Genomic DNA, 15,077 nt, shown 5'->3' with positions numbered 1-15,077 from the left:
TCAAATTGTCAACTACTTGCAGTTCCCCCCACTCCTCGTGCTGCGTCTGTATCAGAGGCAGCAAGGGGGGGGGGGGAGGCCAGGTTTAAAGCTGATTCCCCCCAGCACCATCTCCACGGTGTGTGTTGGAGGGAATGGACAGGGGAGGGATAAAAGAAGAGGGGAACTTACTGTGCCTCTCCCCTGTGCCTCTGTTTTTGAAGTGTAGTAAGAGCCGCCCACAGCTCTCTCTTGCTACATTTCAAAGGCAGAGTTGCAGTGGGGAATCCGGCACGAGCCAGGACAGAAGCAATTGCCGCTCGTACCGGGTCCTAAGTGCTGCACCTCTGTTGCCTATGGCTCTTGATACATTTCAAAGGCAGAGGGGCAGCAGTTGATGCTAGCAGGAACTGCTTCACTCACGGCTCGTGCCAGGTTCCATGCTGCGCCTCTGCCTTTGAAATGTAGCAAGAGCCACAGACAGCTCTTACTACACTTCAAAGGCAGAGGCACAGCAGAGATAGCAAGCACCCCTCCCCTCTTATCGACTAATTGGAAATTCCATTGACTACTTGATTAGCTGATTAATTTAAATTTAACATCCATAGTGTATATATATTTAATATATATATTATTTTTTTTAAAAGTATCTGTGAAAATACATTGAATAAGGAAGTATTTTTCAAAGGGGAGAGTATAATTATAAACTCTTAGCTTTCAGCATCCTGCTTCTTTATAGCAGGCTTATTTTAAACATAGTGAAGTGTAATTAAACACAAGAAATATGGGGCCATCTATTTCTTTCAATGGTGCACCGCTATAATACGTTGAAACTTAACCAAAGGACCGAGCATTTTTCACATTCACCTCTAGTGTGCCCGCAACTGGACTCAATACTGTTCTGCTCAACCTCTCTTAAAGACTTGCTCCGTTACATGAGAGATCTTTGTCGGTCCCTTCAGATTGTTTTTGGTGAGGCTGGACAGTCAGATATCCAGAAAACTCTATCTCTGCGTTCACCAATTGCTGCTCTTTGCCTTCCCTTTGCTGCAGGAGTTCGAGATCGAGCTGGAAGGCTCACAGACCCTGCGGATTCTGTGCTATGAAAAATGCTATAACAAAACCAAGCTCACCAAAGAAGATGGCGAGATCACAGATCGAATCATGGGGAAAGGCCAGATCCAGGTGGGGCTGCCTGTGTCCATGCCTAAGCTCCGCACTAGGATAAACAATGGCGCTTTGGCATCCTGGAGCTCCCTTGTGTCTCTTGGAGATCATGCCAAACGCTGGCAGTCAGGCAGCCAGGTTGGGGACGCTTTGAGAGGCAGTGGGGAGGTGAAACATGGCGCTGGCCTTTTTTATGCTTCGCCTACTCCAATGAGGGAGACATTCTCCAGGGGTTATTGTTGGAGAAAATTGGGGGAATTCATCTTCCATCATGTCTCAGATCCTTCCTGGAGAATTCATTGTCGAAGTCACTGTGTGCTCTGTTGGCACAGGGAAAGAGAAAGTGAGGGAGTGACTTTGTGTGAGAGACATGGAGTGGCCTCTGTCAGTCCCCTAATAAATGAATCCAGAGAAAATGCGATCTGCCCTGAAGTACATGCTGTGATAGTACAGCCAAGCAGGACATACCTGTTGCTCTGACAACTGCCCTATTCAAAACTCTTGTGTCCATGACAACAGGGTACATCGGAATACGAAGTAGCTTGTAGCATTTCTGTGTGTTTTGCTGCCACAAGACGGGGTGGGAGAGATGATGGGTTGGCAGCACAAGGGGCTGATGCTCTCAGAAAATGGAGTGACAGAAGCTTATAGTTCTGGGCTGTAAGTTCTGGGCAAAGATCCCAGGTGTTGCAGGCTGGGGGCAAGTTTAACACCCATCATATTATTCCCTCACCTCTGAATCGCTTCCCTTCATATCTGAAGCCTGGTGACATGCCTGGAAAGTTTCCCTGACTATGATATTTGTTGAGTTAGACTATGAGCTGTTCAGGGCATGGACCCATCCTCTGTGTGTGTTCTGTAAAGCCTCTAGCCATGCTTATGTTGTGCTCTCAAATAACAACCAGTGCTCTTCTCCCGTTTCGTCTGTACCCTTGCCCTCCCTCAATACTTCTCTCTTAGGCAGTTGACTAGTAAGTGCATGGGCCCAGCTCTTCTCTTTCAAAGGGAGCTGAGCCTGGGCATGCTGTTGCAGTCCTTATTCATTTGTGGGTCCAGCCAACACTGGCAGCTGAAGGAACTGCATGAGACCTCCACGCAGTGCTCAAGCTGCCATGTTGTGGTCGAGGAAAGCTTTGTCACCTGACTGAACGATATTTAAAAAAACAACAACCAAATACTCCTATAGTAAAGTAATTAACAGGGGGGTGTTAACAGGGCCAGAATGTGTGCTAACTTATGCTAAACAATCTGTTCAATCTGGTAGCTGTGGCACTCTTAAGAGAAGGTCTACATTACACTCCATTTGGTTATATTGGTACGATTGTGTAGCCAAGGGGCATGAACTTTTCCTCCTCCCCCTCCCCAAGTAACATAGTTATCCTGACCTAACACTCCTCAGGTGTAGATAGCATTCTGTTGGTGGGAGAGCTTCTCCTGGTGTCATAGCTACTGCCTCTTGCGCAGGTAGATTAACTACACCAGTAGTCTCCAACCTTTTTAACCACAAGATCACTTTTTCAAGTGAAGTGCAATGTAAGATTTAACTCATAACCAAACACCCTTGCCCCGCTTCCTTCCCTCCCCTTCTTTGAGTCCCTGCCCTGCCCCCGCTTCACCCCTTCTCTGAGGCCCCCTGCTTACTCCATCTCCCTTCCTCCCCAAACCTCACTCACTTGCACCTGACTGGGGTAGGGGGTTGGGTTCAGGCTCTGGTCTTGGGCCAAGAAGTTTGGAGTGTGGGCTTCAGGCTTAGAGCAGGATGGGGACTGGGGTCCAGGAGGGGTTTCAGGGTGCCAGCTCTGGGAAGGAATTTGGATGCAGGGGGACTCATGTCTGGGGCAGAAGTTTGGATGCAGGAGGAGGTTCAGGGCTGGGAGAGGGGTTCAGAATACAGGCTCTGGCTGGGCTGTTTAACTGAGAAGGCTTGTGGGTGGTGGAGTAGTGGGGTTAAGGTAGCCTTACTCCTGCCCTGGTCTCGCACCACTCCTAAAAGCAGCTGGCATGTACAGCAATGGCTCCATGGTGCCCAGTGCTGCCCCTCATCTACAGGCACTGAACCCAGAGCTTCTACTGGTCACGGTTCCCCATTATTGATTAATGGGAGTTGCAGGAGTGGTGGCTGCAGGCAAGGACCAGCATGCCAAACGTGGCCTCTTGCACCCTGTCTCCCACATATCACGCTCAGGCTAACAGGGACTGATGTTGGAGGCTCTACTGACTAATGCTGCACGTTTATGGACCTTAGCAGCAATACAACAGCAAAGTTTCAACCCTGAAGCTCTTAGTTGTGCTTTCATCAGCACACACACCAACTCACCAAACTCTGAATTTTTCAAATTTTTTCTGAAAAAATAATTTGGGTGAAAAATTGTTTTTCAGTGAAACAGTCATTTCCACAGAAAGCTTTTCATTTTTTATCACATTTTTCCTTTTTTCTGAATTGAAAAAACAATTGGTTATGGTTAAAGTCTACATTTTCAATTAGGAAAACAAACAAAAAAATAATTAAAACTGGGTTTTCGTATTTTAGTTTTTTGACAAAAACCTGAACATTTTAATACATTTTTGGCCAGTTCAGAAGTCTAAATAGAAATGATCTCCCAACTTTGCATGATTTATCAGATTTTTTTTTTGTTTTAATTTTACGAAGAAACCCTCCTATTCTGAACAGGCTGAAATTAGGCCAGTTTAAGCTTTCCTTAATTCTGAGAAACTGTTGTCTCATCATTGTATTTATTTTTAGGACTATTGTCTAGTTTAAAAAAAAAAGAAAAGAGAAAATAGGGGTCCTAAAAATAACCACTCTGCTGGGATCTATGTTGATAAGAAATGTTGTGGGCAGATTTTTTTTCAACAAGCCACGGGATGCTCCTTTTTAAAATCAGGAAATGCTTCTAATGTAACAACTACCATGAAGATAAACAGGTGGGAATTTTGATGAGTGATGTCAGCATTTGCTCCTTTTGCTATTTGGAATATTTGTTTTTCTTTCAAGACTTTTCCAGGGGGCTTTCGGTCTGTGTCACGTTTTTTCACTGGATAGCTTCTTGTGTATGTGGGGCTTTGTGTTGTCATGCAGGCCCAAAGTCTTCTCTTCGTTAAGATTCATACCATTCTATGGAGCCAATGGTGAGTTTTTCAGAACAGTCAGTCACACATCCACATCCTCTCTTTGCAAAAGCTAGGAAATTTTTATTTTGTTTTAAATTGCTGGCTATTATAAGCCATGTATTATTGTAAAACTGTGATTTCCACTGCTGGGATTTGTGAATCACCAAATTCTGTGTGGCAGAGACAAAGACAATGAGTCTAGCAGACCAGCACTGTTTACTGTGAAATGTTTATTAGCTTGGTCTGTTACATAATGATAGAGGAGGAAGGAAGGATGTAAATTGGTCCATGTTTGCAAAGAACTGTAAGGCTTCCAGGAATAGGCTGCAGTTTAATGGCTCCCATTTTTCATATGTTCTTTTCCTATGCAGTGTTTTATCTGTCACTCTTATATCCCCATCCATGAGTTTTATTATTGTTTGCAGCCTCCACATTTTCCCCAGATTTTATGAGTCTGAAAACTTTATTCTGTGCATGCTGCTTGTGAATCTAGTAGAAAAATCCCCCTCCTATGGCCCCTACTTTATGTCCTATGAAGGGCAGTTCTAACAATCTGTGTATACACAGACATGTCTGCCATGTCAGATACACTGATAAGTGAAGTGGAGAGAGAAAATGTGCTTCTAGGGCACAGTGCAGGCATGCGGAGGAGGGGTAGTGGCAGGATAATATTCTGTCTTCCCATAACTGGGAACTCTTGGTGTAGTTGCATGGATTCTGTCAACTCCACTCACATTTATTTCCTCTCCATTGGGTCCTTTTGCCCTCTGGAGTTTGCCCTTCTCCATCTAGCAGACTTTAGTCAGACTCTAGCTCTGCAGGAATTAACATAGATGCCTTGTGTTTACTCTTTTGACTCTGCATCCAGGTGAATGAGGATGTCAGCAAGATTATGCCCAGCCCTGGGATAGTCTGCAAGAATGAACTGTTGCTGTAGTCAACTCAAGCCAGTGCAGTTCTGAACAACAGTTATTTTCTCTGCATGAGCAGCTCAGACAAACCCTGTCCTCTTCTCCCTTCCCCCCCCCAAAAAAAAGTGCTGGAGAAGGATGTGACCTTAGGAGCACAAATAGTTTGATGCCATGAAAGCAGTGCACCAATATTGCTCTGTTGCCATGCAGGACCAGCACTCTTATCTGTTTTGCTCTCTGGACTGGCTTGTAGAATTGCATGGGGGCTAGCTCCCTTCCTCTCTCCAGATATCAACCTACAGATACAGGTTTTCCATTCACTTGCACTCACACTCCCATGCTGCAGCCCTCAAGATCCACTTCTAAAACCATTTACATGCTCTAGAAATGCAGAGCAGCATCCCAGCAATGAAAAGAGGGGTGGAAATGGTGAAAGCTATGGGTCAGGACTAAAGGGCAAGGGGAAAGGATTAACACGTCAGTGATGAGCTCTAGGAAGAATAAGTCCAGGCAGGACTAGGTGCTTTCAGAAGGAATGAGCTGTAGCAAGTAGTTTCCCATTGGTTACAATTAGAAACAGCTGGAGTGTGAAACAGTCATGGAAATTCACTAAAGAGAGGAAATAGTATGAATAAATGGCATAACATGTACTAACGAGAAAAGGGGCATTTCTCATTTCTTCCATTTATTCTCTCAGCCTTGTGTCCTCCTGTCTCTCCACCACTGGCCCCTTTCCCCTGCGTTCCTAATTTGGGTCTTTTCTCCTTGTGCTTAACCCATGTGCTATTAAGTGCCCTCTGCTCCCATTCCACCATCTTCTCCCTCTCTTCCTCCTTGTCGTTGTCATCATTTTTATTTAAATGTATCCCCAGGCTCCTTAGACACTTGGGTCCTCCTAGGCCGTGTCCAGACTCAGGGGTTTTTTCGGGAAAAGTAGCCTTTTCCCGAAAAAACTTCCCCTGCGTCCAGACTCAAGCCGCGTTCTTTCGAAATTATTTCGAAAGAACGCGGCTTTTCTTTCGATGGCGGTAAACCTCGTTTCACGAGGAAGAACGCCTTCCTTCGAAAGTTCCTCTTTCGAAGGAAGGCGTTCTTCAATGTAAAGAGGCCGTCTTCGAAAGAGAGCATCCAGACTCGCTGGGTGCTCTCTTTTGAAAAAGCAGATTTCTCTTTTGAAAGATCTGCCTGCAGTCTAGACTCGATCTTTCGAAAGATGCTTTCGAAAGAGCCTCTTTCGAAAGAAGCCTGCAGTCTAGACATAGCCCTACAGAAATCCCTGTTGAGCAGGGCTGGTTTGTGCTCTTGTGGTCTGTGCCAGCTGTAGAGGGGAATTTGCTTGGCTTATTTATGAGCTTATGAGCTCATCACAAGGAACAAGCAGCTGTGAAACACAACCAGTCTAGCAGAGCAGTTCTGTTCACGCTATAGCTGAATATGTGCTAGCCACAGCAAAGTTTGAAGGTTTTCCGGCATGTGTTCCTTGTAGGGTTTCCGGTTTTGAACCGGATAGTCCAGTATTTGAGCTTTCTGTTCGGGAAACAAATTGAGAAAATATAAATGAAAAAATATAAATGTCCAGTATTTTCTAAGATGTACTGTAGATAGTGATGTAATGTCAAGTGTGTCCGGTATTTTTGTTGAAACCATCTGGCAACACTATTTCCCTGTGCAATGAATAGAATTGTGCTTGCAGACTGTGCTATAGATATGGTGACCATATTTTCTGAACCAAAATTTGGGACACATTAGCCACACCCCCTGCCACAAGAAGTCCCACTGTGTTCCGGTGAGGCTGCCTTGGCTGGAACGCGCCTTGTGCAGCTGCCACTTCACTCCAGCTGGAGCCAGGGCCTCCTGTGGGGACCTGGACCACAGTACTAAAAATAGCACTGCGAGCGGCCTCTGCTCTAGTCCATGCACCTGCTGAGCCCGAGAGCGTCCCACCCTGCAGTGTATGGTCAGCGTAGCTATAGACTGTCTTCCCTACCTCATAGGAGGGAATTTGTAGCAGGTCTGTCCTTGTCCTTTTTGGTAGTGAAAACACAAGTTGTGACTAATTCAGAGATGTATGACAAAGTCCCTGGATACAAAACCAAGACTTGCACAAAGTGTGAAATCATGGCAGAGGCAGTCTTTTCTAGGAGTCCTCTCCAGCCTTTAGTAACACACTTGGGCTGATGGCTTGTTTTCCTCCCTTTTTTTAGAGCAGTTGTCCTCTGTGGGAGCACGTCATTTTCAGATTTTTGTTCTCTTCATGCACATTCCATTTTTCAGGTCATTGATCTATAAATCAGACCTAACGCCAGTCAGTGAGACGCACAGCTTGTCACCCCCCCCCCCCCTCTGTCCTGACATGTCCCACTCACTAGTACCCTTTGTCTTCATTCTCAGACCAGCAGACTGTCTGCTGCAGCTGCCTTTTCCCCATGCTGGGGTCAGCTGTCTGGACACTCCAATATTGCAAGCTTGCTAGGGCATTGAGTTGATTATGTTATTTGTTTGCCCTTGGCCTGTTCTTTTCTCCTGTGTTGTTAAGGTCTGATCTTCTGGTCTTGCTCAGCAGCACCAAGTGTTTTTTTCAGGTCTCCTTTTATTTGTTTATCCCAATAGCACTTTAAATAACACTGTGAAAAGCACTTTAACCTTGTGTGTTGTTATGATTACATAATATACAGGGACAGCACTTACCATCTAACCTTGAATTTCTCATGCACCTTCCTCCCGGCTTCCTCTCCATTGAGTACATGCTGTTTTGTTTGGAGGGGTTTCATCCTGGGGTGGAGGAGTAGAAGAGTTCTTCCAATCCAGAGTTTGGGGGAGGGAGGCATATGTTTAAGTGCAGGGAGGGACAGGCAACAGAAGTTATAATGTTGGCTTTCAGCATGCACCAAAGGTCACTCACAGTCTGGCTGTTGCTTCTAAAGAGAACTTGCCTGAGGTTACTGGCGGGCCTAACCAGCCATATGGCTTGTGCCTGGGAGACAAAGAAAAGGGCAGTTGGCTTGAGTTTTGTAGCATCTGTTGACTTGCATCATCTTCCCAGACTGGTGTGAGTTAGTAATTGTGAGCCAGGACTCAACTCATAATGCCTGATAACCTGCAGAAATGCTAACTGGTACCTCTCTTGTCATTATAGCTTCTCATGTAAGAATTCAGAATGCCCAGGCCCACTCTGAATGCCAGCGCCCAACTCTCTCGCCTCCCTTCTCTTCCCTCCCCTCCTGCAATTTCACCACAGCTTCTAGGTTAGGAATACCCACCATTGTAAAGTGCAGGCAAAAATATATCCTGGTCAGAGAGCCCTCAGCCTTAGTAATCATGGGAGAGTCCTTAATGAGAAGCCAATGCAGCTGGCTGGGCTCATATACACTGCGTAGGAAACCAGACCTTTTAGAGCTGGTTTCCTCCTGAGCCTGGAATGAGATTGTGCTTGTTGAAAGAAACCTCTTACGCTGTAAAATTCCTCCAACTTGGAAACTCTTACTGGGTGTGTGGGAGGAACAATGTAGATTGTGGCTGCCTTGCAGTGACGTTGGCCAGCCTAACCGGAGAGGGGTGGACCTTCCGGAAGAAGTCTCATCAAAAACCTCTTGGCTAAGAGTAAAGTCTGGGGTAGCTGAAGCAAAATCGACTCAGTGCAGCTGGCTCTGTTAGCTTCAGTGCGGCCACAATGTGGGAACTGCTGGTAACCAACTATACTATGCAAGGGATCTTCAGATATTTCTACCACAGCTGCAGCTACAGGAGCCAAGTGGATTCAACAGGGAAGCATGCACATACTGGCAACACCACACTGTGGACCTATGTCCGAAACAAAGTGCGCAAAGAAAAGGTTGGCTTGACTCTCTTTTGTCCTCTGCTTCTCTAGGGTCTCTAAGACATGCAAGTAGGAGAAACCTTTCTCTCTGGGGTTTCATGTGTGTAACTGAATGCAGCATTTTCCCCCTCTTGTGTTGATAGTTGGAAGTGGCAATTAGGGTTTGGGAAAGGGAGAGGCTAAACATCTGCAGTAGAGTCAAGAATACTATGATTTGCATCACCCCTGCTAGTCTAGCATTCATCCTCTGCTATGCATTGAGATGCTAGTGCTGTTTTATTGAGGGGAGGTCCAAGGTGGATGGAGTGTGGGATTAGTGTTAGGCTTCGTCTACACTCTGAGTTGTAAAGCACTGCCACAGCAGTGTGGCAGTGTGTCTTCAGTGCTCCAAGTAAACCACCTCTGCGAGAGGAAAAGCTAATCATGCTGGGAGCTGGGAGCTCCCTGTGTGGTAGCCCAGTTTACACTGGTGCTTTATAGCACTGTAAGTTGCTGCACTCATGGGGAGAGGTTGGTTTTTATGCCTCTTAGCCAGAAAGTTGCAGCATTGTAACGTGCCAGTGTAGACGTAAGTATCTGTTACTAAATCCCTTTTCATTTGTGCATGAAGGAGTACATGAGCCCATGCATCTCAAGGTTTGTGCACTCACCTGTGCCTTGCCTTGCATTTTTCAGGGCACAGACTGGCATTGCAGAGCCATGTCAGAGATTTGTTTTGTCCCGTCTGTTTGCTGGTAGAGCTCCATGTTCAAATGGTTTTTCCTTTTCCGTGACAAGCTGTTCCCCAACCTCCTAAATTTGCTGTCGAAAGAAATCAAGCAAGGTTGGAAATAGAGATCCAGGATTTTGTTTCAGAGCGTGGGTTTTATCAGCAGATTCTTGCAACATCAGGAGTCTCTCACTTTCAGGTGCATTTTCTCCTTTTGTGTTGGAGCGGAAGTGAAAAAGAATAAGACAGAACAGAGTCAGACACTAGATCCACCACCACCTGTGATCTTTAAGCTGTTTCCCCATTCAGCTCTTCTCTTGCTTTGTTCAAGGTGTACGTTCTTTCTGGGCATTGTGTGTACGTGCTTAATTTCTGTCTTGAGATGGTATATATAAATCCTCTTGGATCACCATATATTCCTCCTTCCATCTCTCAATCTGAGACCCAGCATTGGGTCACCGTGTTCTGTGGGCCCAGGAGAACTGGATGAAGCTCCTTTTGGAAAGCATCCCCAAACTCCAGTGCTAGTAAAGCTTGGCAGAGATGCTGGTGAAGCACTCTCTCAAACCCCACTCCTCGCTTCATTGTGGAGCTGTGTATTGTGATTCCACAGCCTCCTGTCCCTGGCTGTCCCTGGGAAATTGGGATCCAAATTCTGCTCTTGGCTAGACTGTAGCATGTAGCCTCTGGCTTGCATTTGATGCCGAGTGGGAGTGTAGCAACCTTGGAGTAGCTCTTGGAGGGAATGTGCTTCAGGCAGCACAATATCTGCTGCATGTCTTCTGCATGTGGCTCGCACTGTTTTTGTATACAATAGCAGACTTCTCCCTTCTTTGCCAGAAAACTCTGTGGGCTGGTACAGAGTGGGAAATAGCAGAGTGCAAGAGCTGAAAACAATTAGGCAAACTTAATAACCCCTCCCCGATCTGAGACTTTTAAATAAATACAAATGCACTAGAGCATAGGGGAAGGTGAAAGCTTGATAAAAATACTTGTGTTCACTTTAATACACATGTAAGCTACTCTGGTGATGGGTGTGTTGTGAGAAGTTACTAATCATTAGCCATTACTGATTGTTGTGACCAATACCTATTCCGTGTCCTTAGTAACTGTTTCACTGGCACAAACTGAACACAAGAGTTAGGAAAAAAATCTGATGGTAAATAGCTCAGTATTTAAATCATAGGTAGCCAGGTCTGTAAAACCGCACCCACAGAAAAGGCTTCCAAAGCTAAAATAAAAAGGAAGACACACAGACATGTGTGTGTCTGTTTGTATATACTGTATATTTAGAACAGGAAGGAATTAGGAATCATATATATATTCCCTAATTCCTGGTCTTAACCTTGCTATTCCTGACATTTGAAAATAATGTTAAAATATTCTTTGAACTGTATCATTATGGACCAAACTAGTGCCAGCATTTGGGCTTGGAACTTGTAGCTTTCTCACCAGTTTTTTCAGAGAAACACAAGCCCTTGCTCCATTTCAGATCTGAGCTCTTTCCTTTTAGATAATCTGCTCTCCCTTTTCCCGACTCCCAATTCGCCAGGGTGGGATGATTCTGTGCTGTCAATTTAAAGTGACTACTGCTTTATGGCAATCAGGGAAGCCTCCTTTGCTATCAAAGGTGGGATTGTGGGCTTCAGAAGAGCATTTTAGCTGTCTGAGGTTTCCATTGTTTTTCAGTGGATACTGCATATTTGACTCTGGGATTTCTATGTACAAACATGTGATTCATACCCAGACCTGCTTTGAGTGCAGCACTCTGCATGAGTGAAACTCATGACTTTCCTGATTCCCCTCTGGAAATGGGAGTAAGTGGGGAAGGCATTGCCATGCTGACTTGTACAGATTTTTCACACTGGCTGAGTTAATTTCTGAATTAAATTGTAAACTCACAGGCAACTTCCATGTGTTTCAGCTGGATCCACAGGTGTTACAGGATAAAGACTGGCAACGCACACTCATCTCAATGAATGGAGTAAGTACAAATTACAAACTGCTGGCTTTGCTTTGTTGCCTGACCTTGTGTATCAGGCTTGTTCTCTCTGGTCTTCATGGTAATGTCTTGAAAAACAAAAGAAAACATTTATTGCTTGAAAAGTAACAATTGATGTCCTTGTAGGTTGAAGTGAAGCTGTCAGTGAAATTTACCAGCCGGGAGTTTAGTCTGAAAAGAATGCCATCTCGTAAACAGACCGGGGTCTTTGGAGTCAAGATTGCCATTGTCACCAAGTGAGTTGTCGGTTCACACTTTTCTCTGTGGTTTTATTTTAAACACAATGGGCCAATGGGGCTGTGCCTACTTACACCCTTAGGCTACATCTACACTGTGCATTGTTGTGCAAGAAGATATGCAAATGAGGCGTAGCGATGAATATCGCCACACCTCATTTGCATAGCTAATGAGCTGCCATTTTGCAGAAAGGGCTTTTTTGCACAAGAAGAAGCTGTCTACACTGCTCCTTCTTGCGCAAAAAACCCCTCTTGTGTAGGAACCGTTCTGCCTCTTATTTTCAGGAAGAATGGCTCCTGCTCAAGAGGGGTTTTTTGTGCAAGAAGGAGCAATGTAGACAGCTCCTTCTTGAGCAAAAGTCCCCTCCACAAAAAAGGCAGCTTATTAGGTATGCAAATGAGATGTGGTGATATTCATTGCCACACCTTATTTGCATATCTTCTTGCGCAACAATGCACAGTGTATACGTAGCCTTAGTGAATGAATGTATGCAGATGTATGCAGAATGTATGCAGATACTTTCTTGCCCTTGTGTGGCTAATACAGATAGCCATTTCTGCAGACAAAAGTGACATTTTCCCAGCTTTATCCTATGCATGAGGGAAAAAAAACCCTCAAAAAGACAGCAACACACACACACTCTTACTTGGAAACCCCATATGTTTACTTTCAACATCTCTCACTCTGCTGTGTTCCGGAAACACCCTGGGCCTTTTCCTTTGTAGCTGGCTGACTTGGTCAAGAATTTCCAAACTGCTGAACTACGGTATTTCCTTTCCATGCTCGGAAATGTTCAAGCTCTTTGGAGCAAACTCTTTGGAGCAATTTGTATTATATTAACCCCTGATCTTTTGTCATGAATCGTTTGCCAGAAGAAACCTGTTTTTTTGTGGTAGGTAATTTAGGAGACCTGGTAGTTCCTCCCCATGGAATTACTATTAACTTGATAGCAGTCTGACTGCAATTTGTCTAAGAGCTGCATAGGAATCTTCTAATTACCTGATAGTATTGCATGCTCATCAAAGTTGCTTGTCTATATGGCTGCAGTTCCTCTGCCAGAGAGTTTTCATGAGATGGATTGTGCAGAGATAAACCAGTTCATAACTTCTTTACAAAAACAGAAATTAAAGCAGCTACTCAGAAAAAACAAACAAACCAACAAGATCTATATGGACAGTTTTCATATGACCAGAAGAATCTAGCTATTGTGTGATGAACACGAGTCAGGCTGTGCAGAAATCAGATAAGTTCTCAGGGGAAATTAGCTGCTAAATTTTCCTAAACTAGGAATGCAGAATGAATTCACTGTCTGTGAAAAGGACCAACTAAAGGTCTACACCATGGGTTCCCAAACTGGGGGCCATGTCCCCTGGGGGGATGGCGAGAAAAAATTCCAGGAGGGGTGCAAGGCAACCCAACCTCCCACCTCCCCATCAAGTTTTGCTGCCCTGTTCAGTTCCTCTTCTCTTCTCTTCTCTTCTCTTCTCTTCTCTTCTCTTCTCTTCTCTTCTCTTCTCTTCTCTTCTCTTCTCTTCTCTTCTCTTCTCTTCTCTTCTCTTCTCAACAAGTTTTGCTGGTATTTGGGCATGAGAAGGGGGGGGCGTGAGGGTTTTTCAAAAATCAAAAAGGGGGGGGGCATGATGCCAAAAAGTTTGGGAACCACTGGTCTACACACAAGGACTAAAGTGGGGCCTTATACAGTGTGTGGGCCTTTTGTGGGCCGAGAGCACAGATGTGAATGTCATCATTTGAGTGCAGTTTCATGATGGAGGACACAGGCTCTGAGTGTTCTTGACTCCAAACCTTGAAACTGGAATAATTTGCTCATAATAAACAGATGCCATTTTTATAGCAGCCAGAAAAGTTATTCCCAGAATTTCCTAAATGGATGTTTCCTCTCTCTAATAGTGATGGACTATAGAAAGATGCAGGTACAATGTCAGTATTTTTGTGAAGCAATCTGGTTAACATGGAGCATGGTTTCATCCTTACTGCCATGCTAGTCTGTACCTTCTAAACACTTCAGTAACTAGTGATTTGGGGTGTCTTCAATCATTTTTGGGTGCCTAATTTGAGACGCTTTTAAAGGGGTGGAATTTCATAGGGCAAGTGCTCACTCAGTCCTTTTTTAAAATCTTGGCCTAGAGCTCTTTTCACTCAAGCAGTCTCATCTGACCAGTGCCTAATGTCACTTTGGTAACCATGTTTTTTCTCTGCCTATGCTGCCCTGAACTCTTCTTCCTGTTTTTCTCCAGGAGAGAGAGATCAAAGGTGCCTTACATTGTGCGCCAATGCGTGGAAGAGATAGAGCGACGGGGAATGGAGGAGGTGGGCATCTACCGTGTCTCAGGGGTTGCAACTGATATCCAGGCTTTGAAAGCTGCCTTTGATGTCAGTAAGTATTTGTTCCTGAGGTTTTACTTTGTGCTATGATCCCCTATGTGCCCTTTCAGGTCATTGTGCTTTTTTAACCTTGCATAGCCCAGGAAGCACGAAGAGTCAGAGACCCTGATACAAGGAGTATCCTCTTACTCCGGCTATGTGCTTTATTAGTGTCCTCCAGTAACAGATGTTCACCTGACGTATTCAGGGAACGGACCCTTATATTGAGACATGCGCTGATTGTTCTTCCCCACAGCACTGAAATGGTGGTTTTGCATGCCTTGCCTTGCCATGGTAAATCACAGACACTCTCCACGGAAATGGGAGCAACCAACAGCCTCATTTTCCACAGTGTCAATGAGAACATTGGATTAACAGGAATTCCCTGTGGTTGTTTGAGACATTTTTTTTTAAAAAGAGCATCAGCAACATGAAAATCAAGTCAGCTGATTTTTTAACAGGGTTGGCTAGAGAAGCAGAAGATTCTGGTTATTGGAATATGATTATGGGGACTGGACTCTTGGATTCTCTTCCCAATGCTGCCCCTTAGTTCTTTTTATTACCTCAGGCAAGCAAACCTTTCTCTGTTCTTCAGTGTGCCCATCTATAAAGCAGAATGCTAATGGTACCTCTGTAAAGCACTTCAAGACTCTTGGATGTAAAAGGGGCCCATATTGTCCTCACCTGCATTCTGGGTTTCCAATGCCGTGGGGTTGGTGGGTACAGCATTACATTTTTTTTAAATGCTGTTTTTATGTAAAT

General features: G+C 44.8%; 1 protein-coding gene across 1 annotated transcript in view; it reads left to right on the top strand.

Annotated features, from left to right (window-relative positions):
* BCR (BCR activator of RhoGEF and GTPase) overlaps positions 1 to 15,077 on the top strand; it is a 158,670-nt gene that overhangs the window by 129,784 nt on the left and 13,809 nt on the right. Inside the window, exons 16-19 of the mRNA XM_014574761.3 lie at positions 1,033 to 1,164; positions 11,619 to 11,678; positions 11,823 to 11,932; positions 14,189 to 14,328. Of these exons, the coding sequence (XP_014430247.2) occupies positions 1,033 to 1,164; positions 11,619 to 11,678; positions 11,823 to 11,932; positions 14,189 to 14,328 (442 nt within the window). The remainder of the gene's footprint in view (positions 1 to 1,032; positions 1,165 to 11,618; positions 11,679 to 11,822; positions 11,933 to 14,188; positions 14,329 to 15,077) is intronic.

The sequence above is a fragment of the Pelodiscus sinensis genome, chromosome Z, assembly GCF_052426305.1.
Source record: "Pelodiscus sinensis isolate ZL-2025 chromosome Z, ASM5242630v1, whole genome shotgun sequence".
In the NCBI taxonomy this organism is placed as follows: domain Eukaryota; kingdom Metazoa; phylum Chordata; order Testudines; family Trionychidae; genus Pelodiscus; species Pelodiscus sinensis.
This window is presented reverse-complemented; position numbering and strand designations above follow the sequence as displayed.